The sequence below is a fragment of the Strigops habroptila genome, chromosome W (genome assembly GCF_004027225.2).
Source record: "Strigops habroptila isolate Jane chromosome W, bStrHab1.2.pri, whole genome shotgun sequence".
NCBI classification, from domain to species: domain Eukaryota; kingdom Metazoa; phylum Chordata; class Aves; order Psittaciformes; family Psittacidae; genus Strigops; species Strigops habroptila.
Window position 1 is genome coordinate 21495257 of NC_044301.2, and position 27410 is coordinate 21522666.

At 52.5% G+C, this 27410-nt stretch overlaps 1 protein-coding gene across 1 annotated transcript; it reads left to right on the top strand.

The window, feature by feature from the left end:
• Window positions 1–1476: 1476 nt before the first annotated feature.
• LOC115619286 (NEDD4-like E3 ubiquitin-protein ligase WWP2) lies at window positions 1477–25825 on the top strand. The gene is made up of 7 exons (XM_030511329.1): window positions 1477–1951; window positions 2660–2807; window positions 3093–3211; window positions 10896–10909; window positions 23759–24023; window positions 24653–24749; window positions 25819–25825. The coding sequence occupies exons 1-7, from the start codon at window positions 1882–1884 to the stop codon at window positions 25823–25825; spliced, it is 720 nt and encodes a 239-aa protein (XP_030367189.1). The 5' UTR covers window positions 1477–1881.
• Window positions 25826–27410: the final 1585 nt, after the last annotated feature.

Here is a 27410-nt window from a genome sequence, read left to right on the forward strand (position 1 = left end):
TGGAGCTGGGGAGTCATAACAAACACAAGGAGTAACAATAACTTGAGGGAAGGTCAGGGTGATCTGTGGGCTGGGATAATGGCAGTAGGAGTAACTGTAGTAATAGCAAGTGCAATTAGTCTTGTGTAAGATCTCCCTCTGTAAGTCAGCTCTCCCCCACTGGTGAGTGGGTAGAGATCAGCATGTGTTAGTGAGCCTCCTGCCACTGATAGAGCTGAGACAGCGGCCAGTGTGGTACTAGGTGAGGTTTTCCAGACAGAGGTGGTGATTGTACCAGGCCCAGGCCGGCTCCGGGCAGAGCGTGGGGTGCTGGGCAGGTTTGTCATGTTGGGGGGGTGAGGTCAGGTCGTGTGGGGCTGGCATGGAGAAGGGGATGGAGGGCAGAGACACTGGTTCATGAGAGGGGGTTAAAAAAGGATCCTGGCTTTGGGATGGAGCTTGGTAAAGTCTAATTATGGTGTGGGGAGAGGGTAGGGATGAGAGAGAGACTCCTGTGCAAAGAGAGAGGTGGTAGAGGCTGGAATGTTGGAGATGCTCTTCTTCCCTTTTTGTCCTTCCCTCCCCCAATCAAGTTGGCAGGTGGCCAGGGCCAGGCAGGAGGGGCGCCCTTGGCTTTTGTGGCTTGGGGGGAGAGGATCAGATTTGATCCCATCTTGAGCCCTTGTCACTGCCCCAGACAACAGGATTGAGGGTCCTTTTTGCTCCTGCCCAGGGATGGGCAGCAAATGCCCTCATCTGCCCTGCTGTGTCAGGGGCTTGTGCAGGCAGGGACCCTCTGGTCCGTGACCTTGATACCTACCATAGGCGCAGCCTCTCCAGCTCTTCTGCCTGGGAAGTGCAGAGAGGAGTGCTGCACACAGGCTCAGGAGGACAGGGAGAGTTGATAGCTGATTCTGTGGTCCCAGACTGAGCACCTTGTGCTTCTGCATGATATGTGACCTCATCCTTCTACTCCGTGGTCAGTCGTTTTGGCCAAGCCACATGTTCTGCTGGGTGTTGCAGCCTGCATCCTTCCTGCCTGCTCCCCGTCCCTGGCGAATGATTCCAGGGGAAGCTGCAGCAGAAGGGGCAGGGGGAAGCTCTGTGCCTGCGGTGACAGTGACATGGTGCTGGAGAGTGAGGAAGTGGTGAGTGCTTGGGGAAGTGGAGGTCTGGGCTTGTAGCCTGCTCTGCAGTCTGATCCTTCTCTGTGTTTGGAGCAGCTGTGGGTCCCTGCCCTCTCCACAGTGTGTTAGAGTAGATGGGACCATTTTCCTGTGGGATTTTGCTGCTAGAAAGAGACCCAGACTATCCTTGAGGGATGTGGCTGCTTCCCCGTACTGTGACCGTACCTTCCGCTATTCTGCTGGTGTCACTGCCTCATCCTTTCCATGGGATCCCCTGCATGGTGGCCATGCAGGCTGCTCGTGAGCTGGTGCTGCTGCTCCGCAGCACAGAGCAGGGTGTGAGACAATGTAGTGTGTCTTTAGAGACTGCTTGCTCCTCGTGCTGGCTGTGATCAGCAGCGACCTTTGGGTCAGGGTGAGCTGCAGCCACCAAAATGAGGTGTCCAGAGGGCAGAGCACTGCCCAGCTTGGCTCAGATTTCCTCAGGCTATGGCAGTGCTGTTGAAGAGGGGTTTGTCTCCCTAGGGTGCAGCATTGCCATTGCCTCTGGTGCAGAGCTGATTTATCAGGAGCGAGAGGGAACCTGTGTTCACCAGGCGTGTGCCTGTCCATTGCCAAGTCTACCTGCCATGTGGGTCACTTGCAGTCATGGCTGGGCTACATTCGAGCTCAGAAGGGCTGACCTGGGACCCCAGTGCAGCCCAGGCTTCCTCCACATGGTGGGAGTGGTGCTGAGGGGTGTCTTCTCTCTCTGCTTCCAGACAGGGGTGATGCCATGGCCGCTGTGAGCTCCAGCAGGGCCAGGGCCAGGCCACCCTACGAGAAGTCCCAGCTCTCCGTGAAACGTGGGTTCTGCTGCCTCGCCGGAGGTGGGGTCAGGAGCCCCATGGTGGGGAACCTGGATTTTGGGTGCTTCTGGTCTGGGTGTGTGTTCTGCCTGCACCCCAGGGTGGGAGACCTTCTCGGGGGGAGCAGGGGCTGGGGATGGCGGCACTGCCCTGCGTCCTATGGGCACCCAGGTAAGTGGGGCAGCTATCGGCTGGGCTCTGCTGCTTCCTCTCCTCGGCTGCCGTTGGGACGTGGCTCCATGGTCCTGCCAGGGCCGCGTTGGTGCTCCCGTGGCCGCGAGATGGCTCCCGACACCTGGAGCTGCGGCCCCGGCTCTGCCCCACAGCCTCTCTGTGGGCACCGCTGGCCTTGGGGGCAGCTGAATCCCAGCTGGTGGGCACCTCTACCCAGCGGCTCCGCAGAGCCCCCTTATCCCCACCTTGCCCCTAAGCCCTGGGGTAGGGCAATGTGGGGACCGTGACACTCCTGCAGCCTTCAGGTGTGGGGCTGAGCTGTGGGTGTAGCTGGGACAGGCAGTGATCAGGGGCTAATGATGGGAGCACCCAGATCCAGCCATTGCTGCCATCAGGAGAATTCAGGAGAATTGCTTCTCACTCCCCCTCTCTCAAAAGCAGTTTGACTGCAGTGAGTCGTGGCACCCTGAGCTGGCAGGGACAGGGTCTCCCCTGCAGCTGCCTGACCCTCTGCCTGTCCCCCCTGCCCAGTGGTGTCCGTGAAGCCCAAGGCGCGCAGCCGCCCATCGCAGATGAGCTGCTATGTGGAGGTGGCAGGTGACGGGCTGCCCAGTGAAACTAAGACGACTGGGAAGCAGATTGGGAGCTCTGAGGTGCTGTGGAATGAGATCCTCATCCTGTAAGTCTACATGAGCCCCTGGTGTGCCGGGGCTGACCCCACGTTCCCTGGTGTAACCCCCTGTGCTATCAGCTGGGGCCACTTAGATGTCAGAGATCTTTGCCTCCAGACAAGGATGCTGCTGGGGCAGCCAGGCTGGGAGGGCAGTGTGTGTGGTCTCCTATTGCCCTGTGGCCTTGCCTGTCTCCCTCTGCAAACTGGATTTGGCAGGCCTGGCACTGCCCCCTCCCCAGCATGGAGCAGGGTCGAGGCCACAGTGATGGACCCCTTCTGTGGTCTCTGCAGGAATGTCACAGCTCAGAGCCACTTGGACCTGAAGGTGTGGAGCTGCCATACCCTGAGGAACGAGCTCCTGGGCACTGCCTCTGTCAACCTCAGCAACCTGCTGAAGAGCGGTGGGAAATGTACGTATGAGTCGGACCCCGTGGGGGTCCCCAGCCTCTGCCTAGGGGTCCTGTGTTCCGCAGGGTCCTGCCCCTTGCCTGCTTGGAGGTGTGTGGTGGGGAGGAAAGGTTAGTGGCTGCAGCAGCTCCTGTGCAGTCCCTGCCCTGGGGGGGAACAAGGCACCATTGTGTGTCCTGGGCCGCCTGTCAGGGCCAGGGAGCCAGCATGTGACAGAAACTATACCTCCTCCGTTAGCCAGAGTGCTGCAGCCTGCATGGAAACATAAACCCCGCAGCTATTTGCTGCCATTTGTGGTCTTCAGAGTGTGGCTTGTGACAGCAACTACAGCATAAAGGCAGCCATTCAGGGCTTGGGCTGTGCAAGCAGTTGCACAGGACTGGAAAAGGTTTACTCTGTCTTTCCAAGCACAGCTCTGCTGCTTGTGACATACAGACCTGGTATTGAGCAGGGAGAGGGGCCTCCTGTGCCCCAGAGGGATATAGGGCTGGTTCAGACTCTCCCCAGTGTCAGGGGCTGGGGTGAGCTGCTTTCTCTGGCACTGTCAGCTGCAAGCTATGGAACTGTGAGGGTGTCTCCTGTGTGGACAGGCTGCTGTGCCCCTGGGTGGCACCTTGTCTTGCTGGGGCAGTGAGGGCCTCATGGGGAGCTCTGCTGCTGCTGCCACCACCATAATCTTGCAAAGCCAATGAGGTCCTGAATGTCTGCCCCAGGTATTTGCAGGGCTAGGCTGCCTGTTGCTTGGGCTGTTGCTGTCAGACAGCCTGCAGTGGGGGTCTCTGCCCCAGGGCACCCTCCCCTGCAGCTTTTTCTTCCCGAGGTGCGCAAATGCCATGCTGGGCTCCTGGAGCCACTGTTGCTCCCACCCTACCTGCTCCTCTACAGGGGCACAATCGGCTCTTTCATTAGCAGGCCTCCCAGGGGCTATGTGGAAAATGAGTGGAAAAGGCAACTGGCTGTTCTAGCTTGTCTGTTAACATCCACCAGAAAAAACATGTCAGATTTTTCCTTGACGCCGTTGGCTGGGAGAGAGGGCTCTTAAAGCTGCAGAGCCACATGCTCTTGTCTGTCCATCTTGTCTAGCCTGGAGCCTGCTCCCTCCTCTCCTCTGCAGACTTGCTGCTTGGCCTTTGCTGCAGCTCTCAATGGGCCAGAGACTGCTGCTGATCCCCCAGAGGTCCCATGGGAGCCTGCGTTCCTGGGAGACCCCTTCCTAGAGTGGGCTTCTCACCTGCTGAGAGGAGGGGAGCCTGTTCCCTCTGCCTGCCAGCCTGGGGAAGTGGCAGGTCATACAAGGGTGTGCAAAGGGCACTTGGGATTTCAAGCCATCCCAAGTCAGACACTCAATGTTCTTATGCAGCCCACGACCCTCTGTCTGGGGAAGGTGGAGAAATGCATGTGCCCTCTGCTGCTGGTGGGGGCCTGGCCATTGTCTCCTCATCCTGGAAAGCACTCAGCAGGAGCATGCTGGTCCTGCTGGGCAGCAGACCCACTTTATAGCTTAGTTGAGTTTGTTATGGCTTTGGTGAGGTTTTCTGTAAGTTACTGATATGCAAGCGTAGCTGTGGCCTTCAGTTTATGTCCTTGTAGTTGTTCTACTTGGTGCAGAAGAATTGTTCTGGTTGCTCTGCTTTTGGGCAGGGGTGGTGTTCTTTCTGATGGTGATGTCTGTTGCAGTGCATGCAGGGCTCCTGCCTGCCAGGAAGATGTTGGAGCTCCCCCTGTTCTTCCTGTTGGCTCTTGCCAAGCAGGCCTCACTTTGGGTGGAAGAGTCTCAGCTAAGAGGCCTGGAACCTGGAAAAAAAGCTCAGTGATGAGCCTGGTCAGGCCTGAGCTCCCAGGAAGATTGGGAGAGCCTGCCGGAGCTACCAGCCTGAGCTGTCAGACAGGAGCTCCTGCTACGGGCGGGTCCAGCCTTGCTTTCTGGCTTGCAGTGCTTCCCACCGCCTTGGCAGTTGCCTCGGGGGTCTCTCCTCTAGCAGGCAGCACCCTCCCACTTTCAGAGGGGATTGCCGGGGAGATGGAGAGGTGAGCAAGAATGGGCTCAATCACAGAAAACGAGCTGGAGCCTTCCACAGAGCTGAGCTGCTCCCAGGCTCCTGTAGAACAGCTAATTCATAATGGCACAGCCCCCTGCCCTGGCCCCCGAGCTGCTGCCTGCTGCAGAGGCACCTCTTTGTTCCCAGGCTCCAGGAGCTCCTCGCCTGCTCCTCCTGTGAGGCCCAAAGAATGACCCTGTCTGGCCTCGCACCACAGTCTGTGTGGAAGCCGATACTGGGCCTTGCTGGTTTTTGCTGGTCCCACTGTGTGCTGAGCAGTGGATGTCTGTGCGGGCTCTGGAGTGAGCCAGGCTGCAGCTCACAAATGAAAGCGCTCGCTTTTATTGCTCGCTGCTGGGGTTGCAAGTTCCATCAAGAGGCTCCTGTTTGTGGAGGAAACCACATGCCAGGGTTTTACAGATCCTGCACAGCCTTTTCTTTCCCTGCTGCTGTGCCCCAGGCAGAGCTGCTGGAGCTGGGCCTTGTGGGACACTCCAGGAAGTCAGAAGCAACACCCACCCATCCCCTTACCCTCCACCCCCCCCCCCCCCCAACCTCTGGAAAGCTGCAGCTTCTTCCACTGTCATGGATGTAATGTCAAGGGAGCTCTGCTGCATGCCCCAGCAGCAAAGGCTTTTAGCAAGGAGTTGTGAAGGCAGAGACTCAAACCAGCTGATGCAACTGGTCAGCGAGCTGCCTATGTAGTGGCTAGGCCATGGTCTCATCAAACTGGTCATCCAAGCCAGTAAGCCACAGTGAGGGTTGGACTGTGCCTACCCTGTGTCACCTTTTGGGTGTCACTTCCCAAGTGTCCTGCAGAACTGATGGGACCATGACTACCAGCATTCTCCCCATGCCCTGGCTACTTCCAGGCTTTCTTTGGATGGGAGGCTGCTCTCTGTGCCCAAGCCAGTGGGTCGGCAAGGGTCTGCTGGCTCTGGTCCTGCTGTACCCTGTCAGGGCTGTTTTGCAGACAACCAGCTGCGCCTGGTCAGAGGTAGTGGGCTTTTTGGCCTTTTCCTCCCATCTTGTCTTCCCTCCCAGGCCTGTGATGGTTTAGAGGAACAAAGCAGAAGTCTGAGGTCCTCCTGGTTATACCTGGCAGATAAATGGAGTGGGACACAGTTGTCTCTAAGCTGCTGGTGGCTGAGACTGAGCTGGAGCCAGGAGCATGAGCAAAGCTTCCTACTGCCTGGGGAGACTTAAATTTTACCCAGGACAGTAAAGATTATCCCTTCCTCTAAACTCTGTGTTCCTCCTTGGTTTAGGGATGGGTGTGGAAGTCCAACTTTCCCCTTGCTTCTTCCCAGGGGGGGCCTGTAGCCACAGCATGGAGTCATTCCTTTGGCTGCAGGTATGCACAGCAGTTAAGCTAGTCCTCATCTGAGCACCAGGGAGGTGGGTGCTACCCACCCACCAGCCCTGAGCTCTAGGGCAAGCCGGTGTGGCTCGGTGCTCCCACTGATGTTATTTGCTGCCCTGCCTTTTCTGTCTGGTGCCAGGGTGCTTTCAGGGCAGGGTTCTGGCTCTGGGATTTGATTCATTTGTGGATTGATGGGGGTGGGGGGTAAGTAGGTTGCTGGTTTTCAGGGTAGCCCAGAGGATCTACTTGTCTTCTGGTTGTGTAAGCAGCAGTCCTGGCTGCTCTGGAGTAGATTTGGTTGTGTAGAGCTGTTTGAGTGGAAACTGGCCTTTGCATCCAGTGGAACTGCAAAGAGGGTTTGGGGAGCCGAGAGGGTGGGAAGCACTGTCTGTCTGGAAATCTTCCTGGCTGTGTGCGTGGAGATGTAGCCACCCTGCTCAGGGAAGTGGCAGCTCTCTGGTGCTTGTGCCCATGGGTGTCAGATGTATGTGGTTCCTGGAGGTCCCGAAGGGCTCAGCCTGGGGCTGTTATTGCGCTATCTGCTACCAGCCTTGTTTCGTGGAACCGTAAATCTGCTTAATGGGCTGGGTGGGAATTCCAGCTCACCTCTGCTAAATGGGAGTTCTGATGCTGCATGCGGGGCACTGGAAGTAGCTGAACTGAGACCTTATTCAGGCCCAAATCACCCCCATACCCCCTCCCAAAATAATAATAATCTTTCTGACATTCTGGCTGCTGGTGGGACACAGGCAGCCCTTTGTGCTCAGCCGCTCAGGGGACCCTCTGGTGGTGCAACAGCAATGTCCCTTTGTGCATCCTGCATGCTGGATGGGGACAGTGAATGGAAGGTTCTGCTAGTGTTTATTTTCTTTAAAAAAGCTGAAGGGGGTGGAGAGAGGAGAAGGAAGCTGGCTGGGAGGTTCATGTTCACATCCTCCACTTGGAGACACCTTGTCTTACTTAGCTCCTGCACTGCCGCCCCTCAGCTGGGCACTGGCACAATGAGGGCTTGTGCAGCTTGGCTGCCAGGCGCTTGCACAGGGGGGTGGAGGGGACCCCTGGAGTATGCGGGCATAACTTCCGCATGGCTCAGAGAAAGTGCAAATTCCTATGGCTTGGAGCAGCCAGGGAGAAACAGGGTATGGATTTGTTCTGTTTCTTTGGTTGTGCTTAGTAGCATCTTTTATCTCAGGCTCTTAAAACTGCCATTGAGATCAGTTCCCCTTGGAAGCAAACTGGGAGCAACTCGTTTAGGCAGATGGGTAAGACCAGGCTTAGCAGAACCTCTTGATGGTTGTTACTGACGGGTAATGAGCAACAGAGTTGGGCTCCAACCTCCATACTGTGCCCCCGTGAGTGTGGGCTCCTGCCGTGCCTGGGCACTGGGGGCACCTGCCTCCTTTGCACTAAAAACCTGAGACTCTGTCGCAAGATCCACATGTCCTGCAGCCCTGTCTTCACTGCAGGCCCCTGGGGCCCTGCCAGTGTCTCACCCCGGAGCTAGAGATGGCATGTTCCCATCTTCCTTCTCCCACTGGCAGGTACTGCACCCTGTCCCTGTGACAGACCAGGACAAAGCAGGGTGCTGAAAAATGGTGCCATTGTGTTGTGAGCAGTCTGTGTATAATAAGAATATTATTTGAGCATACGAGTCAGGAAGCATCTGGGCTGGTGTCCCAGGCTGGTGCAGCCAAACTTTTCTAGCCTTCTGTGGCAGAGCTGGGTGTCTTGGTCCTGCTAGCTCCAGCAGGCATTGCTGTGATAGTGCGAGTGCCTGGCCTGCTTGTGGGCATTGAAGGTTGTGGTGTTCTCCTGTTGCCCATGGGCACCGAGGATCATGTTCTCCTGTGGGGATGCAGCCCTGCAGTAGATGTGCATGGGTGGAGGAGGCTGTGGGAAGCCTGCAGGCAGCCCCTCTGCACTGTGCCTTGCTTCAGACATGCCGTGTGCTGGTGGCTTCCCGGCAGCGCTAGGGACAACCCCCGCTGTTGTCTGTAGGGAGCTGTCAGGAAGCCTTGGAGGAGCTGGAAGGGTGGCGGGTGTCCAGGGCGCAGGGCTGTGGCTACCAATATGTGTCAGTGAAACAGGGCAGGCACTGGTTCGCAAAGCACCACTGGGTGCCGCAGCATGTGGCACCATGTGGGTCATTAACTCCTCTTCCCTGTCGTTCCAGCCCCTTGCTGTGTGCCTGAGTGGTGTTCCCAGAACTGTTACCCCTGGGCAAAGCTGCAGCGCCCAGCTGCATGGGGAGCTGTGGCTGTGTCCTGGGTTGAGCTACAGCAGTCATTTTTCTCCTTCTTAGTAGCTGGTGCAGTGCTGTGTTTTTGACTTGCAGCCTGGGAACAACACTGATAACACTGATGTTTTTAGTTGTTGCTAAGTAATGTTTACTCTGACCAAGGATTTTCCCAGTCTCATGCTCTGCCAGGGAGGAGGGGAAGCTGGGAGGAAGCAGAGACAGGACACCTGACCCAAACTAGCCAAAGGGGTATTCCATGCCACAGCACGTCATGCCCAGTATGTAAACTGAGAGGAGTTACCCAGAAGGCCCAGATCACTGCTCAGGTCGGGCTGGGTATCGGTCGGCAGGTGGTGAGCAATTGTATCCTCTCCCCTTGTTATTTCACTAATCATTATTATTATTGGTGGTAGCAGTAGCAGTTTCGTATTATACCTTAGTTACTGGACTGCTCTTATCTCAACGCATGGGAGTTAAATTCTTCTGATTCTCCTCCCCATCTGTCCGGGACTGGGGGGAAGAGGAAGGGGGAGGAGTGAGTGAGCGGCTGCGTGGTTACAAGTTACCGGCTGGGCTCAAACCATGACAGTTCTTTGTGGTGCCCAACGTGGGGCACAAAGGGTTGAGATAACGACAGATCTGACCAGAGTGTGTCTAATCATATTTGTGATAAGCATTCATTGTTACTACTCATCACAATGTTGATTAATTGGCTCTCAGAGTCATTGCGCTTGATCTCAGAGTTTCAGCATGTTGTACCTTACTTAGAGCCAGTATTTGCTGTTTTAGTGTTTATCGGCTGGGGGGCCTGGGCTAAGGTTCTTGTTTCACTGTACTTCATGGTAATGACTTGTAATGCAATAGACTCATTGATCATGAAACTGATCTGGTTTGCGTTCCCAGCATGGTCATCACCTCTATACTTTGGGAGGTATATAATGGAATTTTTTAGCAATTGCATATCTTTTTTTTCTCCTCGGGGGGTCAACCTATGAAGGAGGCATTCCCTTACACCCCCTGTTCCCCCACCAGACTATTTGCAACAGCATTTGAGAGTTCTGAAAGTTTTGGATGGCCTTTGAATACCCTTGAGACCTGCCTGCTGATTGTGCTGGGGATCAGCATGTTGGCAAACATACGGAGTGTGTTTTACCCATGGCCATCCCACCCTGGGATCACCCTATTTTGTCTCATCTCAAAAGTTAAGCAGTACTGGGTTCAAATCTGGTCTAGGGTTAGATGACGATACAGGAGGACCACCAAGAGATTTTCCCTGAGGCTGGACAGTTATGAGTGGCAGGGTGTGTGGGATAGTATGGGCAAGTATCTAGGCCAGTGGGCCCCTCCAGTGCTTTCGAACTTCACCCCTGAACAAGTGCAACATCCGGAAAAACTAGTAAAACACTTAAACGAGGTGTGCTGTCGTCCTGGTTATACCAGAGAGGGACAAATCATGGCAACATGCTGGGGCTTGGCCTACGCCTACAGAGCCCTGCTCAGCACTATCCAGCACCTTCAAAGGGAAAAAGATGTCTCTGGATCTGATGGCAAAGCAACAGACAGTGCAGCTACTCCAGCTCCAAGTACAGCAGCTACACCAACTCCAGTGACAAGCACAGCAGCTACTCAAACCCCTACATCAAGAGACAACACAGCTGTTCGTGTTAATGAACCCCCAAGCACAGCACCTGCACCAACCCTGGCAGCAGACACTGCAGCCACTCCAACCACAGTGATGGACACTGCAGCTAAACCAAATGGCCAATTTGTGACAATGTCTGTTGCCCCTGTAAGCAAAAGCAAATGAGGGGCACAAAGAGCAACCCCTGCAGTGAAGAAAGATGAAGTCCCAATGCACTTACTACAGGGGACAGCATCTGAACAAGAGTTACTACTACATCGATCAGAGGAAGAAGAAGAAGAGGTGACTTCTCGACCCCGGACCTCGACCGAGCTGCGGAATATGCGAAAAGATTTCACCCGTCTGCCCGGGGAGCGCACTGTCACCTGGTTGCTCCGATGCTGGGACAATGGGGCCGACGAAGTAGAAGGTAGGGAAGCCAAGCATCTGGGATCACTTGCTAGGGAAGGAGGAATTGACAAAGCAATGGCAAAAGAAAATGAGCCTTCAGCCTCCGGAGGAGGCTCTTGGCAGGTGTAAAGGAAAGGTTTCCCTACAAGGAAGATGTTATGAGTCGCTCAGCCAAGTGGACGACGAAAGAGAGAGACATCCAGTCCCTGAGGGAACCAGCCATTTTAGGGAAGATTTGTCATAGGCCGGATGCTGGGAATGCATCCGTAGATCTCGATAAAGTTGAATGTACGGGACCCATGTGGCAGAAACTTATAAAGAGTGCACGATCATCATATGCCCACTCATTGGCATCAATGAGCTAGAATGACCTAGCACCACCAACAGTGGATCAAGTGACTCGTCAACTCCAAGAGTTCAAAGACAATCTCGCCCCTTCCATCATTTCAGCTGTGGAAAAACTGTCCCAGGAGTTCAAACAAGTGAGAGACGATTTATCTGATCTGTTCAGCTCCCCACGTGTACCAACCCATGTCTCAACTGTAAACAGAAGGCACCCTACTGCTCGAGAAAGAAAATATAGGCGGTACACGCCACGGGCCACCCTATAGTTTTACCTGCGGGATCACGGAGAAGACATGAGAAAGTGGAATGGAAAACCTACCTCAGCTCTGGAGCAACGGGTGCGTGAACTGAAGAGGAGAACAATGGTCAAGGATGATCCTCCCACGAAAGTTGCTGCTCCAGTCTCTGGTGAGCAGTTTCCCAGATGCAGTGGAAGAGCTGATTTTACTCCAGCTCCTGTGATGAGGAATACTAATCCCTTTCTACAAGACCTAAGTGGACAATCTTAGGATTACTATTAGAGGGGCCTTGCCTCCAGCCAGGTAGAGGAGAGGGATAATCGGGTTTACTGGACTGTGTGGATCAGATGGCCTGGCACATCAGTCCCACAGAAGTATAAGGCTCTAGTAGATACCGGTGCACAGTGTACCCTGATGCCATCAAGGTATCAAGGGGTGGAACCCATTTATATTTCTGGAGTGACAGGAGGATCCCAAGAGTTGACTGTACTGGAAGCTGAAATCAGCCTGACTGGGAGGAAGTGGCAAAAGCACCCCATTGTAACTGGTCCAGGGGCTCCATGCATCCTTGGCATAGACTATCTCAGGAGAGGGTACTTCAAAGACCCGAAAGAGTATAGATGGGCTGTTGGTATCGCTGCCTTGGAAACAGAGGAAATGAAGCAGCTGTCCACCTTGCCTGGTCTCTCAGAGGATCCTTCTGTTGTGGGGTTGCTGAAGGTCGAAGAACAACAAGTGCCAATTGAGACCACAACAGTGCACCGGTGGCAACATCGCACCAACCGAGACTCCCTGATTCCCATCCATAAGCTGATCTGCAGACTGGAGAGCCAAGGAGTGATCAGCAGGACCCGCTCACCCTTTAATAGCCCCATATGGCCAGTGCAAAAGTCTAATGGAGAGTGGAGACTAACAGTAGACTATCGTGGCCTGAATGAAGTCACACCACCATTGAGTGCTGCCGTACCGGACATGCTAGAACTTCAGTATGAACTGGAGTCAAAGGCAGCCAAGGGGGATGCCACAATTGATATTGCCAATGCATTTTTCTCAGTCCCTTTGGCAGCAGAATGCAGGCCACAGTTTGCTTTCACTTGGAGGGGCGTCCAGTACACTTGGAACCGACTGCCCCAGGGGTGGAAACACAGCCCTACCATCTGCCATGGATTGATCCAGACTGCACTGGAACAGGGGCAAGCTCCAGAACACCTGCAATACATTGATGACATCATTGTGTGGGGTGATACAGCGGAAGAAGTTTTTGGGAAAGGAAGGAAGATAATATAAATCCTGCTGAAGGCTGGTTTTGCCATAAAACGGAGTAAGGTCAAGGGACCTGCACAGGAGATTCAATTTTGGGGAATAAAATGGCAAGATGGACATCGCCAGATCCCCACAGATGTGATCAACAAGATAACAGCAATGTCTCCACCAACTAACAAGAAAGAAACACAAGCTTTCTTAGGTGTTGTGGGGTTCTGGAGAATGCACATCCCAAATTACAGTCTGATTGTAAGCCCTCTCTATCACGTGACCCGGAAGAAGAATGATTTCAAATGGGGCCCTGAGCAACAACAAGCCTTTGAACAAATTAAACGAGAAATAGTTCATGCAGTAGCCCTTGGACCTGTCTGGACAGGGCCAGATGTGAAAAATGTGCTTTACACCGCAGCCAGGGAGAATGGTCCTACCTGGAGCCGCTGGCAGAAAGCTCCAGGGGAGACTCGAGGTCGACCCCTTGGCTTTTGGAGTCGGGGATATAAAGGATCCGAGGCCAGCTATACTCCCACTGAAAAAGAGATACTGGCAGCCTATGAAGGGGTTCGATCTGCTTCGGAAGTGATTGGCACTGAAGCACAGCTCCTCCTGGCACCCCGGTTGCCTGTGCTGGGCTGGATGTTCAAAGGCAGGTTCTCCTCTACACATCATGCAACTGATGCTACATGAAGTAAGTGGGCTGCACTTATTACACAACGAGCTCGAATAGGAAATCCCAGTCGTCCATGAATTCTAGAAGTCATTATAGACTGGCCAGAGGGCAAAGATTTTGGAATGTCACCAGAGGAGAAGGTGATGCACCCCAGAAAGAATTGAGTCAGACAAAGGGACTCATTTCTGGAACAACCTTGTAGACACTTGGGCCAAAGAGCACGGCATTGAGTGGGTATATCACATCCCCTGTCATGCACCAGCCTCTGGAAAAATCGAATGGTACAGTGGGTTGTTGAAAACTACACTGAGAGCAATGGGTGGCGGGACTTTCAAACACTGGGATGCACATTTACCAAAAGCCACCTGGTTGGTCAACACTAGGGGATCTGCCAGCAGGGCTGAGTCAGCCCAATCAGAACTTTTACTTACTGTAGAGGGGGATAAAGTTCCTGTGGTGCACATAAAGAATTTGTTGGGGAAGACAGTCTGGGTTATTCCTGCTTCAGGTAAAGGCAAACCCCCTTGTGGGGTTGCTTTTGCTCAGGGACCTGGATATACTTGGTGGGTAATGCGGGAAGATGGGGAAGTCCCATGTGTACTTCAAGGGTATTTAATTTGGGGGGGAAAACAGCCAATGAACTCAACTGTATGCTGCTCCCTGCTCTATAACACTTTAATAGCCCACCATCTAGATATCTTCAGGTCACCAGCAACTGACCCTGACTTCCCTCTGATCATCACCCCAACAAAGAATGAATTTTGCTGAAACTAGACGAGCTCAGCAGTGACCAGACGAGTTTGGCGGTGTCATCAGTAGGCAACAACCCAACACTACGTACCGTCCCTCCTGCCCTGAAAGACTATTACAAGAGATGGAGCCTGACATCATGGACTGGATGAATTCAGCACCTTTATAGCGATTGGTGCATGGACTAAGGAATGATATATCTTTCTGTGTGGGTGTGTATTTATATATATATATGAGACAAAAGCAATGGTATATTGAAAAATGTGGGATCCGAGCATGACGTGAATAGTATGGAATAAGGGGTGGATACTGTCCTGGGTTCAGCTATAGCAGTCATTTTTCTCCTTCTTAGTAGCTGGTGCAGTGCTGTGTTTTTGACTTTCAGCCTGGGAGCAACGCTGATAACACTGATGTTTTTAGTTGTTGCTAAGTAATGTTTATTCCAACCAAGGACTTTCTCAGTCTCATGCTCTGCCAGGGAGGAGGGGAAGCCGGGAGGAAGCAGAGACAGGACACTTGACCCAGTCTAGCCAAAGGGGTATTCCATACCACAGCACGTCATGCTCAGTATATAAACCGGGCGCAGTTACCCGGTAGGCCCAGATCCCTGCTCGGGTTGGGCTGGGCATCGGTCGGCGGGTGGTGAGCAGTTGTATCCTCTCCCCTTGTTATTTCCCTAATCATTATCATTATTAGTGCTAGTAGTAGTGGTTTTGTATTATACCTTAGTTACTGGACTGCTCTTATCTCACCCCATGGGAGTTAGATTCTTCCGATTATCCTCCCCATCCCTCCGGGAGCAGGGGGAGGAGGAAGGGGGGGAGTGAGTGAGCGGCTGCATGTTTCTGAGTTACTGGCTGGGCTTAAACCTTGACAGGCTGGCAAAGTCTTGCCAAAGTGCTGAGGGAGGAGAGTGGAGCTGGCAGCTGCCTCCCGCAGTCTCCCAGCCCATGTCACCTGCTCCAGAAGCTCCTGTGTAGGGGGTCTTATGCCACAGTGGAGCGTTTCTGTTTGGGAGGAGCCCTTTGTGCTGGTTTCGTTCACTCTGACTCATAGACGGGGGTGTGAATGGAGGGATGTGCTTGGGGTTTTCCTTGCTGTTTACCTGGGTTTCTTAGGTGGCATGAGGATACTCCTGATACTGAAATATGCTGCTTATTCTTCTGCAGCAGGCCAGGGCTTCAGGTGTCATTTAGCCTGTAGCCATCAGCCTGCTTCATATCTCAGGCATCTGCTGATGGTTGCCCTCATGCAGAACCCTTCTTGCCCCATGTATTGTGCCAAAACATCCGAATCCTTCGGCTTTCCTGCCGCGATCTCCCCTACAGCCCCAGCTTCTGGATTTGTGAGTGATGGTGGTCTCAGCTGCCTCAGCCAGGGCCCCTGGGGCAGCCGGTAACTCAGAACCATGCATCCTTTTGCTCACTTAACCCACCCCCCCCACACCCCCCTTTGTCCCCCTGCTACTGGAGGGATGGGGAGGAGAATCAAAAGAATATAAACCCCACGGTTTGAGATAAGAACAGTCCTGTAACTAAGGTACAATACAAAACCACTACTACTACGACCAATAATAATAATAAGGGAAATAATGAAGGGAGAGAATATGAAACTAAAAGGGGAAAGGGAAAACAACAATAAACGCAAGTGACGTACAATACAATTGCTCACTACCCACCAACTGATACCCACCTTGATGTGAGCAGTGATCTCGGCCTTCCAGATGAGTTCCCCCCCCCCAGTTTATATACTGGGCATGACATGCTGTGGTATGGAATACACCTTTGGCTAGTTTGGGTCAGGTGTCCTGTCTCTGCTTCTTCCCGGCTTCCCGTGCCCCTCCTCACTGGCAGAGCATGAGAGACTGAAAAGTGCTTGATCGGAGTAAGCATTACTTAGCAACAACTAAAACATCGGTGTATTATCAGCACTGTTCTCAGACTAAAGCTGAAACACAGCACTGCACCAGCTACTAGTGCAGTAGTACCCACTCCCTTCTAGTGGTTCATGTGGGTGCTAGAGATATGGATAGCAGTAGCCTGGAGAACATTAAGAAGGACTACAGAGCCCTGGGAGAGGTGGTTAGGGGCTTTGGAGCTCAGATAGTTTTTTCATCAATTCTCCAGGACAAAGGGGAAGACCTTATAAAAGCTAGGCGCATTTGGCAGGTTAATAAATGGTTAGAAGAGTGGTGCCGTAGACAGGGGTTTGGCTATTTAGAACATGGGACTTGATTTGGGAGGCCAGGTCTACTGGAGGCTGGTGGAGTTGGTCTGACAAAGAAGGGGAAGAGCTGTTTTGGTAGGAGGCTTGCCAGGCTGGTCAAGAAAGCTTTAAACTAGATGTGTTGGGGGAGGGGAGCATCAATCCATCCCAACACTCCCAGTCAGTTGCCAGCACCTATAATAAGTGCTTGGAGCGATGTAGAGATGTTCCAGCTGCCCCAGCCATTGAGTCGGCTTCATTTGGAGCTTGGCTAAGGTGCCTCTATACAAATGCCCGTAGTATGGGGAACAAACAAGAGGAATTAGAGATGTGTGCAAGGCTACGGGGATATGATGTCATTGGTATCACAGAAACATGGTGGGATGGCTCCTATGACTGGAGTGTCGGAATGGAAGGTTACAGGCTGTTTAGAAAAGACAGGCCAGGCAGATGGGAAGGGGGCGTTGCTGTTTATGTTAGTGATAGGCTGGAGAGCATGGAACTCTGTCTGGGGACGGGTGATGAGTCAACAGAGAGTTTGTGGGTCAGGGTCAAAGGGAGAACAGCGATGGGAGACATTACGGTGGGGATCTGTTACAGGCCGCCTGATCAAGAGGACTCTGTGGACGAAGCGCTCTACAGACAGATAGGAGCAGCCTCACGCTCGCAGGCCCTTGTCCTCATGGGGGACTTCAACCATCCTGACATCTGTTGGAGGGACGGTACGGCCCGGCACAAGCAATCCAGGAGGTTCCTTGACTGTATGGAAGACAACTTCCTCTTTCAAGTAATAGAGGAGCCAACAAGGAGAGGTGACATGCTTGACCTCGTGCTCACCAACAGGGAGGGACTGGTTGGAAATGTGACGCTCCAGGGCAGCCTTGGCTGTAGCGATCACAAGATGGTCGAGTTTGAGATCCTCAGGACAGTGAGAAGAGCATGCAGCAAGCTCACTGCCCTGGACTTCAAGAGAGCAGACTTTGGCCTCTTCAGGAACCTGCTTAGTAAGGTTCCATGGGATACAGTCCTAGAGGGCAGGGGGGCCCAAGACTGCTGGTTGATATTCAAGGATCACCTGCTACAAGCTCAGGAGTGTTGCATCCCGACTAGAAGGAAGTGCAGCAGGAGGGCCAGGAGACCTCCATGGATGGACAAGGAGCTGCTGAGGAAACTTAGAGGGGAAAAAAGCAGCTTATAGAAGGTGGAAGTGAGAACAGGCGGCCTGGGAAGAATACAGGAACGTTGTCCGGGAAGCTAGGGACCAGGTTAGGAAAGCTAAGGCCCAGTTAGAATTAAATCTGGCCAGGGATGTGAAAGATAACAGGAAAGGATTCTATAGATATGTAGCAAATAAAAGACAGACTAGGGACAACATGGGCCCTCTCTGGAAGCTATCGTGAGAACTGGCTACCCTGGATTTGGAGAAGGCTGCGGTTCTTAATGACTTTTTTGCCTCAGTCTTCACTAGCAAATGCTCTGACCGCACCACCCAAGTCTTGGAAGGCAGGTGCATGGACTGTGAGAATGAAGACCTTAGGCCCACTGTAGGAGAGCATCAGGTTCGAGACCATCTTAAGAACCTGAATGTGCACAAATCCATGGGACCTGATGAAATCCATCCACGGGTCCTGAAGGAGTTGGCAAATCAAGTTGCTAAGCCACTGTCCATCGTATTTGAAAAATCATGGCAGTCAGGTGAAGTTCCTGATGACTGGAAGAAGGGTAATATAACCCCCATTTTCAAGAAGGGGAAGGTGGAAGACCCAGGGAACTACAGACCAGTCAGTCCCACCTCTGTGCCTGGCAAAATCTTGGAGCAGATTCTCCTGGAAAGCATGCTAAGGCACATGAAAAACAACAAGGTAGTTGGTGACAGCCAACATGGCTTCACTACAGGGAAATCCTGCCTGACCAATTTGGTGGCCTTCTGTGATGGGGCCAAGGAACTGATGGACAGGGGCAGAGCAGGTGATGTCATCTACCTGGACTTGTGGAAAGCATTGGACACTGTCCCGCACGACGTCCTTGTCTCTAAATTGGAGAGACATCAATTTGATGTATGGACCACTCGGTGGATGAAGAACTGGCTCGATGGCCGCACGCAAAGAGTTGTGGTAAACGGCTCGATGTCCAGTTGGAAAACAGTAATGAGTTTTGTTCCTCAGGGATCGGTGTTGGGACCTGTCCTGTTCAACATCTTTGTCGGCGCCATGGACAGTGGGATTGAGCGTGCCCTCAGCAAGTTTGCCGATGACACCAAGCTGCGTGGTTCAGTTGATACGCTGGAGGTGAAGGGATGCCATCCAGAGGGACCTTGACATGCTTGTGAGGAGGGCTGATGCCAACCTTATGAAGTTTAACCAAGCCAAGTGTTATGTCCTACACCTGGGTTGGGGCAATCCCAGGCACAGCTACAGGTTGGGCAGAGAAGTGATTCAGAGCAGCCCTGCAGAGAAGGACTTGGGGGTGTTGGTTGATGAGAAGCTTAACATGAGCCAGCAGTGTGCGCTTGCAGCCCAGAAAGCCAACCATATCCTCGGCTGCATCAAAAAAACAATGACCAGCAGGTCAAAGGAGGTGATCCTGCCCCCTACTCTGTTCTCCTGAGACCTCACTTGGAGTATTGTTTACAGTTCTGGTGTCCTCAACATAAAAAGGACATGGAGCTGTTGGAGGAAGTCCAGAGGAAGGCTACAAGGATGATCAGGGGGCTGGAGCACCTCCCATATGAAGACAGGCTGAGAAAGTTGGGGCTGTTCAGCCTGCAGAAGAGAAGGCTGTGTGGAGACCTCATAGCAGCCTTCCAGTATCTGAAGGGGGCCTACAGGGATGGTGGGGAGGGACTCTTCCTTAGGGACTGCAGTGGTAGGACAAGGGGTAATGGCTTCAAACTTAAGCAGAGGAAGTTTAGATTAGATATAAGGATGAAGTTCTTTACTGTTATGGTAGTGAAGCACTGGAATGGGTTGCCCAGGGAAGTTGGGAATGCTCCATCCCTCGCATTGTTCAAGGCCAGGTTGGACAGAGTCTTGGGTGACATGGTTTAGTGCGAGGTGTCCCTGCCCATGGCAGGGGGGTTGGAACTAGATGATCTTAATGTCCTTTCCAACCCTAACTATACTGTGATCCTACTAGGAAGGAGAAAAATAACTGTTACAGCTGAACCCAGGACAGTATCCACCCCTTACTCCATACCATTCATGTCATGCTCAGATACCATGTTTTTAATATACCATTGCTTTTTCTCTCTTGAGATGTATATACACACACACACACACACAAATATCCATTCATTAGTCCATGGACCATCCATATAAAGATTGCTTGGTTAATCTAGTCCGTGATGTCAGGCTCCATCTCTTTTAACAGTCTTTCAGGGCAGGAGAGATGGTGTGTAGTGTTGGATTGTTGTCTCTTGCTGACACTGCCGAACTCGTCTGGTCATTGCTGAGCTCACCTGGTTTTATCAAAGTTCATTTTTTGTTGGGGTGATGATCAGAAGGAAGTCAGGGTCAGTCGATGGTGACCTGAGGACAGTTCTGCTGCTGCTGGCTTTTCCCATGACTTTATTCTCTGCTGATGATCATGACAGCACATATCTTCTTTTCAAAGCCTAGAGTGGCAGAGACGGGCATTTAGCTGATGGGCTATATAAGTTTTATATAGCAGGCAACAGCATGTAGTTGAGTGCATTGGCTGTTTTCACCCGAAATTACATCCCCTTGAGGGATACATCGGACTTCCCCATCTTCCTGCATTACCCACCAAGGATATCCAGGTCCCTGAGCAAAAGCAACCCCACGAGTGGGTTTGCCTTTACCTGAAGCAGGAATAACCCAGACTGTCTTCCCCAGCAAATTCTTTATGTGCACCACAGGAACTTTATCCCCCTCTGCAGTAAGTAAAAGTTGTGATTGGGCTGGGCCAGCCCTGTTGGCAGATCCCCTAGTGTTGACCAACCAGGTGGCTTTTGGTAAATGTGTATCCCAGTGTTTGAAAGTCCCACCACCCATTGCTCTCAGTGTAGTTTTTAAGAGCCTATTGTACCACTCGATTTTCCCAGAGGCTGGTGCATGGTAGGAGATATGATATACCCACTCAATGCCGTGCTCTTTGGCCCAAGTGTCTACAAGGTTGTTCCAGAAATGAGTCCCTTTGTCTGACTCAATTCTTTCTGGGGTGCATCACCTTCTCCTCTGGTGACATTCCAAAATCTTTGCCCTCTGGCCAGTCTATGATGACTTCTAGAATTCCTGGACGACTGGGATTTCCTATTCGAGCTCGTTGTGTAATTAGTGCGGCCCACTTCATGTAGCATCAGTTGCATGATGTGTAGAGGAGATCCTGCCTTTGAACATCCAGCCCAGCACAGGCAACCGGGGTGCCAGGAGGAGCTGTGCTTCAGTGCCAATCACTTCCGAAGCAGATCGAACCCCTTCATAGGCTGCCAGTATCTCTTTTTCAGTGAGAGTGTAGCTGGCCTCGGATCCTTTATATCCCCGACTCCAAAAGCCAAGGGGTCGACCTCGAGTCTCCCCTGGAGCTTTCTGCCAGCGGCTCCAGGTAGGACCATTCTCCCTGGCTGCGGTGTAAAGCACATTTTTCACATCTGGCCCTGTCCAGACAGGTCCAAGGGCTACTGCATGAACTATTTCTCGTTTAATTTGTTCAAAGGCTTGTTGTTGCTCAGGGCCCCATTTGAAATCATTCTTCTTCCGGGTCACGTGATAGAGAGGGCTTACAATCAGACTGTAATTTGGGATGTGCATTCTCCAGAACCCCACAACACCTAAGAAAGCTTGTGTTTCTTTCTTGTTAGTTGGTGGAGACATTGCTGTTATCTTGTTGATCACATCTGTGGGGATCTGGCGATGTCCATCTTGCCATTTTATTCCCCAAAATTGAATCTCCTGTGCAGGTCCCTTGACCTTACTCTGTTCTATGGCAAAACAGGCCTTCAGCAGGATTTGGAGTATTTTTTGCCCTTTCTCAAAAACATCTTCTTCCGTATCGCCTCACAGGATAATGTCATCAATGTATTGCAGGTGTTCTGGAGCTTGCCTCTGTTCCAGTGCAGTCTGGATCAATCCATGGCAGATGGTAGGGCTGTGTTTCCACCCCTGGGGCAGTCGGTTCCAAGTGTACTGGATGCCCCTCCAAGTAAAAGCCAACTGTGGCCTGTATTCTGCTGCCAAAGGAATTAAGAAAAATGCATTGGCAATATCAGTTGTGGCATCCCCCTTGACTGCCTTTGACTCCAGTTCATACTGAAGTTCTAGTACGTCCAGTACGGCAGCACTTCTTGGTGGTGTGACTTCGTTCTCCCCTCCTCTTTCCATTAGGCTTTCGTACTGGCCTTATGGGGCTATTCAAGTGTGAGTGGATTGTTCCTTTGATTCAGCTGCAGTGCCTGCTACTTGGTTTGGAGTGTGCAGCGTCTGCTGTTGGAGTTGGAGTAGCTGCTGTGCTTGTTGCTTGGGATGGAGCAGCTGCGTTGTGTTTTGCCTTGCCATCAGATCCAGAGACATCTTTTTCCTACTCCTCACAGAGCAGGGCTCTGTAGGCATAGGCCAAGCCCCAGCACATTGCAGTGATTTTTCCGTCTCTGGTATTGCCAGGACAACAGCACACCTTGTTTAAGTGTTCTGCTAATTTTTCTGGTTTTTGCATTTGTTCATTCATTTCGCATTTCATTAGAGTGAAATTCCAAAGCACTGGAGGGGCCAACTGGACTAGGAGCTTGCCCATATGATCCCGCTCACCCTGCCACTCATGACTTTCCAGCCTCGGGGAAGATCTCTTGGTGATATTCTTAAATAGTAGTTTAACCTTCGACAAGACCCGAGCGCGACCCTGATTGGCTTCCAAGATCAGACAAGATCGGGCTTTCTCAGCGTGGTATGGCCATGGGTAAAACACAAGTGGCATATTCAGCAACATGCTGGTTCCCAGGAAAAGAAGCAGGCTGGTTTCAAGGGCATCTAAAGGATATTCAGAATCTTTGAAATTCCCCACATCTACTGTAAATAGCCTGGTGGGGGAGCAGAGGGTGTGAGAGGATGTCGCCTTCCTAGGTTGGCCCTCCAAGGGGGGGGAAAATAGGTGTAATTGTTAAAAATTCCTATTACATGCCTCCCAAAGCATAGAGGTGATGGCCATGCTGAGAACACATATCAGAGCAGTTTCATGATCAGTAATTCTATTGTATCACAAGACATTGTCATAAAGTACAATGAAACAATAACCTTAGCCCAGGCCCCCCAGTCGATAAACACTAAAACAGCAAATACTGGCTGCAAGTAAGGTATGATATGCTGAAACTCTGAGACCAAGTGCAACAACTCCAAGAGCAAATAAATCAACATTGTGACGAGTGACTATTAATCCTAAACAATGAATGTTTATCACAAATACGATTAGACACACTCTGGTCAGATCTGTCGTTATCTCAACCCTTCGTGCCCCATGTTGGGCACCAAAAGGGACTGTTGTGGTTTAAGCCCAGCCAGTAACTCAGCACCACGCAGCCACTCTCTCCCTCCCCCTTCTTCCTCCCCCTGCTCCTAGAGGGATGGGGAGGAGAATCGAAAGAATGTAAATCCCATGGGTTGAGATAAGAACAGTCCAATAACTAAAGAATAATACAAAACTACTACTGCTAATGATGATAAGGGAAATAACAAGGGGAGAGAAAATAAAACTAAAAAGGGAAAGAAAAAAACCCCGACCAAAAATAAACACAAGTGATGCACAGTACAATTGCTCACCACCTGCCGACCAATACCCAGCCCAACCTGAGCAGTGTTCTGGGCCTTCTGGATGACTCCCCTCCCAGTTTATATACTGGGCGTGATGTGCTGTGCTATGGAATACCCCTTTGGCTACTTTGGGTCAGGTGTCCTGTCTCTGTTTCCTCCCAGCTTCCCATGCCCCTCCTCCCTGGCAGAGCACAAGAGACTGAAAAGTCCTTGATCGGAGTAAGCATTACTTAGCAACAACTAAAACATTGGTGTGTTATCAGCATTGTTCTCAGGCTAAAGTCAAAAACACAGCACTGCACCAGCTACTAGGAAGGAGAAAAATAACTGTTACAGCTGAACCCAGCACACTGGGGAAGGAGGGTCTGGGGAGCTGGTGGTGGGGCTTGCTGGGTGTTCTCTGGCAGTGCTGGTAGGTATGTGTAGGTGTGGGGTCATTACTGGTGGTGCTTGCTGGGACAGCTGGCCCTGAGGGAGTGGGCGCATTGTCCTTTGGGGGCATGGGGGTGCCTGGAGGGGACCAGGAGGCTGACATCCCATCCCATGGGGGAGCTGGGGTGGTGGAACCATTCTCTATCGTGGCTGGTATCCCGAGTGGTGACTGCTTGGTCTCCATCTCCTCTCATCTCCCATGGTGGAGAACTGGTAGCTGACTCTGGACCTGCAGATGGAGAACAAAGGCAGCGTTGTCTCTGGCAGAGAGCTGATGATTTTCCTGGACGGGCCTGCTGTTGATCTTGGAAGCCCGCCTAATGGCAGTGCTGTGACAGAGGGTGAATGCCGCCCGTCTCCATATGCATGTGGCAGCTCTGCACACGAGGTGGTGAGCAGCAGCAGGGAGAGGAGTGGGGCTGAGAGCACCCCCGGCACCCCTGAGCAAGAGTCCCAGTGCCAGCAGCCACCTCCTCTCCCAGGTGAGGCTTTGGCCCCTGCCCGCCCCACCTTGCACATGGGCTCCTGTGGGAGCAAGCGTGTGGTGGGGCAGGAGTGGGAGCATCAATAGGCTCACACCCTGCCTCCATGATGGCGTGAGAGGAGAGGTGCTGCTCCAGGTGCTCCACCAGCTGCACCTGTGGCTTAGCCCCTTCCTTCACTGTCCTGTGTGGACTGGGGAAACGGCTTCTGTACTTAACGAATCCAGAAAAGGGCTCCTTGTGGCAGAGTGTGTGTGGAGACATCAACTGATGTCTGCTAGGGGAGTGAGCAGAGCTTGTGCTGGACACGGGCTGGTGCATCGCTTTCCCTTGGCTCCTTCTCTTCCTCACTGGGAGACGAAGCTGATGAAATCTGGGAATCTTTAATGTGGCTGCTCTCTGGTGTTGCCAGTTCTGCAAAGTCCTACATTTACCTTCCCTGGTGCTGCACTTGGAGTTGCGGGGTGCTGTAGGGATGGGCTATGCCATGGCATGGCAGTGGGCAAGGAGAGCACCTCAGTGCAAAAGCAGGGGGTTCTTGTGTGCTGCTGGGTCCCTTGTGGAAGGAGGAATGGAAGGAAGGAGGGTAGAACCAGTAGGTGTCTCAGTCATTTTCTTCACCCATTCAGGGTCCCAGCTGTCTGGACGGGACCCCAGCAGCATGGCTGCAGCCATGGAGGGCAGACACCAGCCTCCCAGTACAAACTGCTTTGGAAGCAGACCAAGGTAAGGGTCCTGTGCTGGCAGCACCTCTCAGTCCATTAATCAATGGTTGCTGCAGTCTTGAGGCAGCTGAGAAGTGTCTAGATTGTCCTTGTGCAGCAGATGCCACTCGATCTCCCAGTGAACCCCAGCAAAGCAGCCCAGAGAAGGTTTGGAGCAGGCCAACCTCCTTGATGACAGCAGAGCTGGGAGGTGCTGGGGGTGGTCATACAGCCAAGGTGCAGCTGACCTGAGCCTCTCTTGAAGTATTTGTTTCTCAAGGAATATCAGGTCTGTGATGGCCCAGACAGTTTCCACCGGTTGCTCTACTGGCAGCCAAAGGAATGGTCCATTGGGGAGATGTGGGGCAGGCTGTGACCAAGTACAGCAGTTGGTCTGCAGGGGTCCCTTCACATGGGGGTTACAGGCACCCTAGATCTTGCCTCAAGCAAGGCACTGGGTCAGGCTGGGAAGCCCAGTGCCCCTCCGGGTGATGGTCACAGGGGGACACTTCGGAAGGTCCGGGGAGAGTAGGAGAAGCAGACCAAGCAAAGCTGCAGGGAAATAACAGCTGCTTCCAAAGGAAATGAGCTGCTTGGGCACCAGGCCATCCTGTGCCTGGCACAGTGCCCTTCCTTGCCTTCTCGCTGGGCTGGAGTGGCTCAGTGCTGCTCCTTTTGGAGCTGTGGTTATTGAGAGACACGTCACACTGTCAACATGGCATTGAATTTAACACCTATTTATATTTCCAGAGCATGGCAGTGGCCTAGTAGCCTATACAGATGTTCTGGTTAGAAGTGTGCCTGTAGAGAGGGCTCCTGCAGCCTGCCTGATGAGAGGTTCCGCATGGCCCCAGGCTTAGGAGCACTCTCAGCAACAAGCTCCACACCTCTTCTGCACCTCCTTCTGCCAGGCACATACAAGAGATGAGTGAAGGGGAGAAATGTTTTTGACTCTAAAAAGAGACCCTGTCCTTCCATATTGTGTGTTTGTCTCACACACAAGGAGGGAGTGGGATGGGAAATTGGGAGCAGGTTGCTGAACAGTTTGTGCCCTTTTGTTGTGGTTGCTCCTCTTGATTCCTGCTGTTCAGGTGTTAAAGCCTTCTACTAAGGGGTGAGAGAGTGCTCAGTGTCCTGACAGGAGCTGGACTTTGCAGCCACTTAGCATCTATCAGTAGGTGCTAGAAAGCATGTAAGGAAGTTGTAGTCTGGGAGGCTCAGCCTGATAATTGCTTGCTTCTGATTCCCAACTGCTTTCCCATGGTCTGTAAGTAGTTTTTGCTTTTGTTGTCCTCTTGACCTGTGAGTGTGCAAGATAAGTGTGGTGAGGTTTGGCCAGTACTTCTGCAGGGGACCTTCAGAGACCTTCCAGGTGTGCTCGCAATCATTAAAAATCCCATGGCTGCTCTGGCATGGGAAACTGCCTTGCTAGTTTCCAATTCATCCTGCACTCACCTGAATTTAGGGTTGTTCTGGACATAACTCCACAGTTTGCTGTAGTACTGCTACACAGGGAAGAGCACTGCTGCTGTATGTACCTACCGTGGAGGCAGCTGCCTTCTCCGGAGTAGAGTATGGGTCCTTTGCGCTTGGGAATGCTGTTTGATGTTTGCTCTGTTTATACACAGAGCCATGTTTATTTTCATGGGCTTGGTGATGGATGCTGGCAAATTTGCTCATAGGCAGGATGGAAAGAAAAGGGTCATTCTTTGCTCCTCAGCTATTTCTACGCTGTCCCCTCAAGGGAAACTGCTTGGTCAGGACTTCTCTTTCTTCTCCTGAACAAATGTCATCTTGGGATTTGCTGCTAATCTTGGTGATGGGGTGTGAAATTCCACAGTCCTCTGTGCAGAGAGAAAACAGAGCCCAGAGGTCCCCAGCTGAGAGCTGGTGCTGTGGGTGCCAAGAGAGTTGCCACAATCCCCAGTTTGTCTTGTGGTGGCTCTTCTGACAGCAGGGAATGAAGTAGCCTGATTTGCTGCTCACCCTAAGGAGAGGCTCCAGCTGCTGAGCCATGTTGGTGTTACGATCTAGGCATGGCTGTGAGAAACTGCTGTCACCTGTCATGAGCTCATGCAAGCTCCAGTGATTTCTTCAGTGCAGCATCCTTTGCTTTCTGTGCTTGTGTGATGTCCACAAGTTACCTCTCAGTTGGCAATGGGCATGAGCATCCCTGAGGGTCGGCAGGAGACACTCCTCTGAGTCCCTCAGATGAAGCATTTCCCTTCGTGAGACCCCTTGCTCTGCAAAGCCCCACGTGTGGGTGCAGGATGTCCCCAGGCATGTGGCTTCTGGTGTGACACAGCAACGACAAAAGGCTGTGATCACCAGTTGCAGCCCCGGCACAGGCAGAGGGGAAGCAGGCAGTGCCACATGGCAGGTGTGCTGCCTGCTGCTGTGGGGGGGCTGCTCAGGGCCTTGGGGAACAAGCTGGGAGATGGGTCTTGGGTCAGCTGGAAGGGGGTGGGTAACAGGAATAAACTGGGTTCAGGGTTTTGGAGCCAGGCACCTCTTTGGCTGCACGTCCTGCTGCCATGGGGCGAGGGGCTGTTCTACCCCAGCTCCAGGGTGATGCTACATCGGTGCCACCTCTGTTCCAGGCACTGCAGGCATGAGGGCTGGGTTCTGGGGACATGGCTGCCTACTCCCCCCTTTGCAGGCATAGGGGGAATTTCTCAACTCC

Coding starts and splice junctions, on each gene's coding strand:
- LOC115619286 (XM_030511329.1), top strand. CDS start 1,882: ATGGCCGCTGTGAGCTCCAGCAGGGCCAGGGCCAGGCCACCCTACGAG. Junction 2,808..3,092: donor TGGAATGAGATCCTCATCCT/GTAAGTCTACAT, acceptor TGGTCTCTGCAG/GAATGTCACAGCTCAGAGCC. Junction 24,024..24,652: donor GCAGCCACCTCCTCTCCCAG/GTGAGGCTTTGG, acceptor TCACCCATTCAG/GGTCCCAGCTGTCTGGACGG.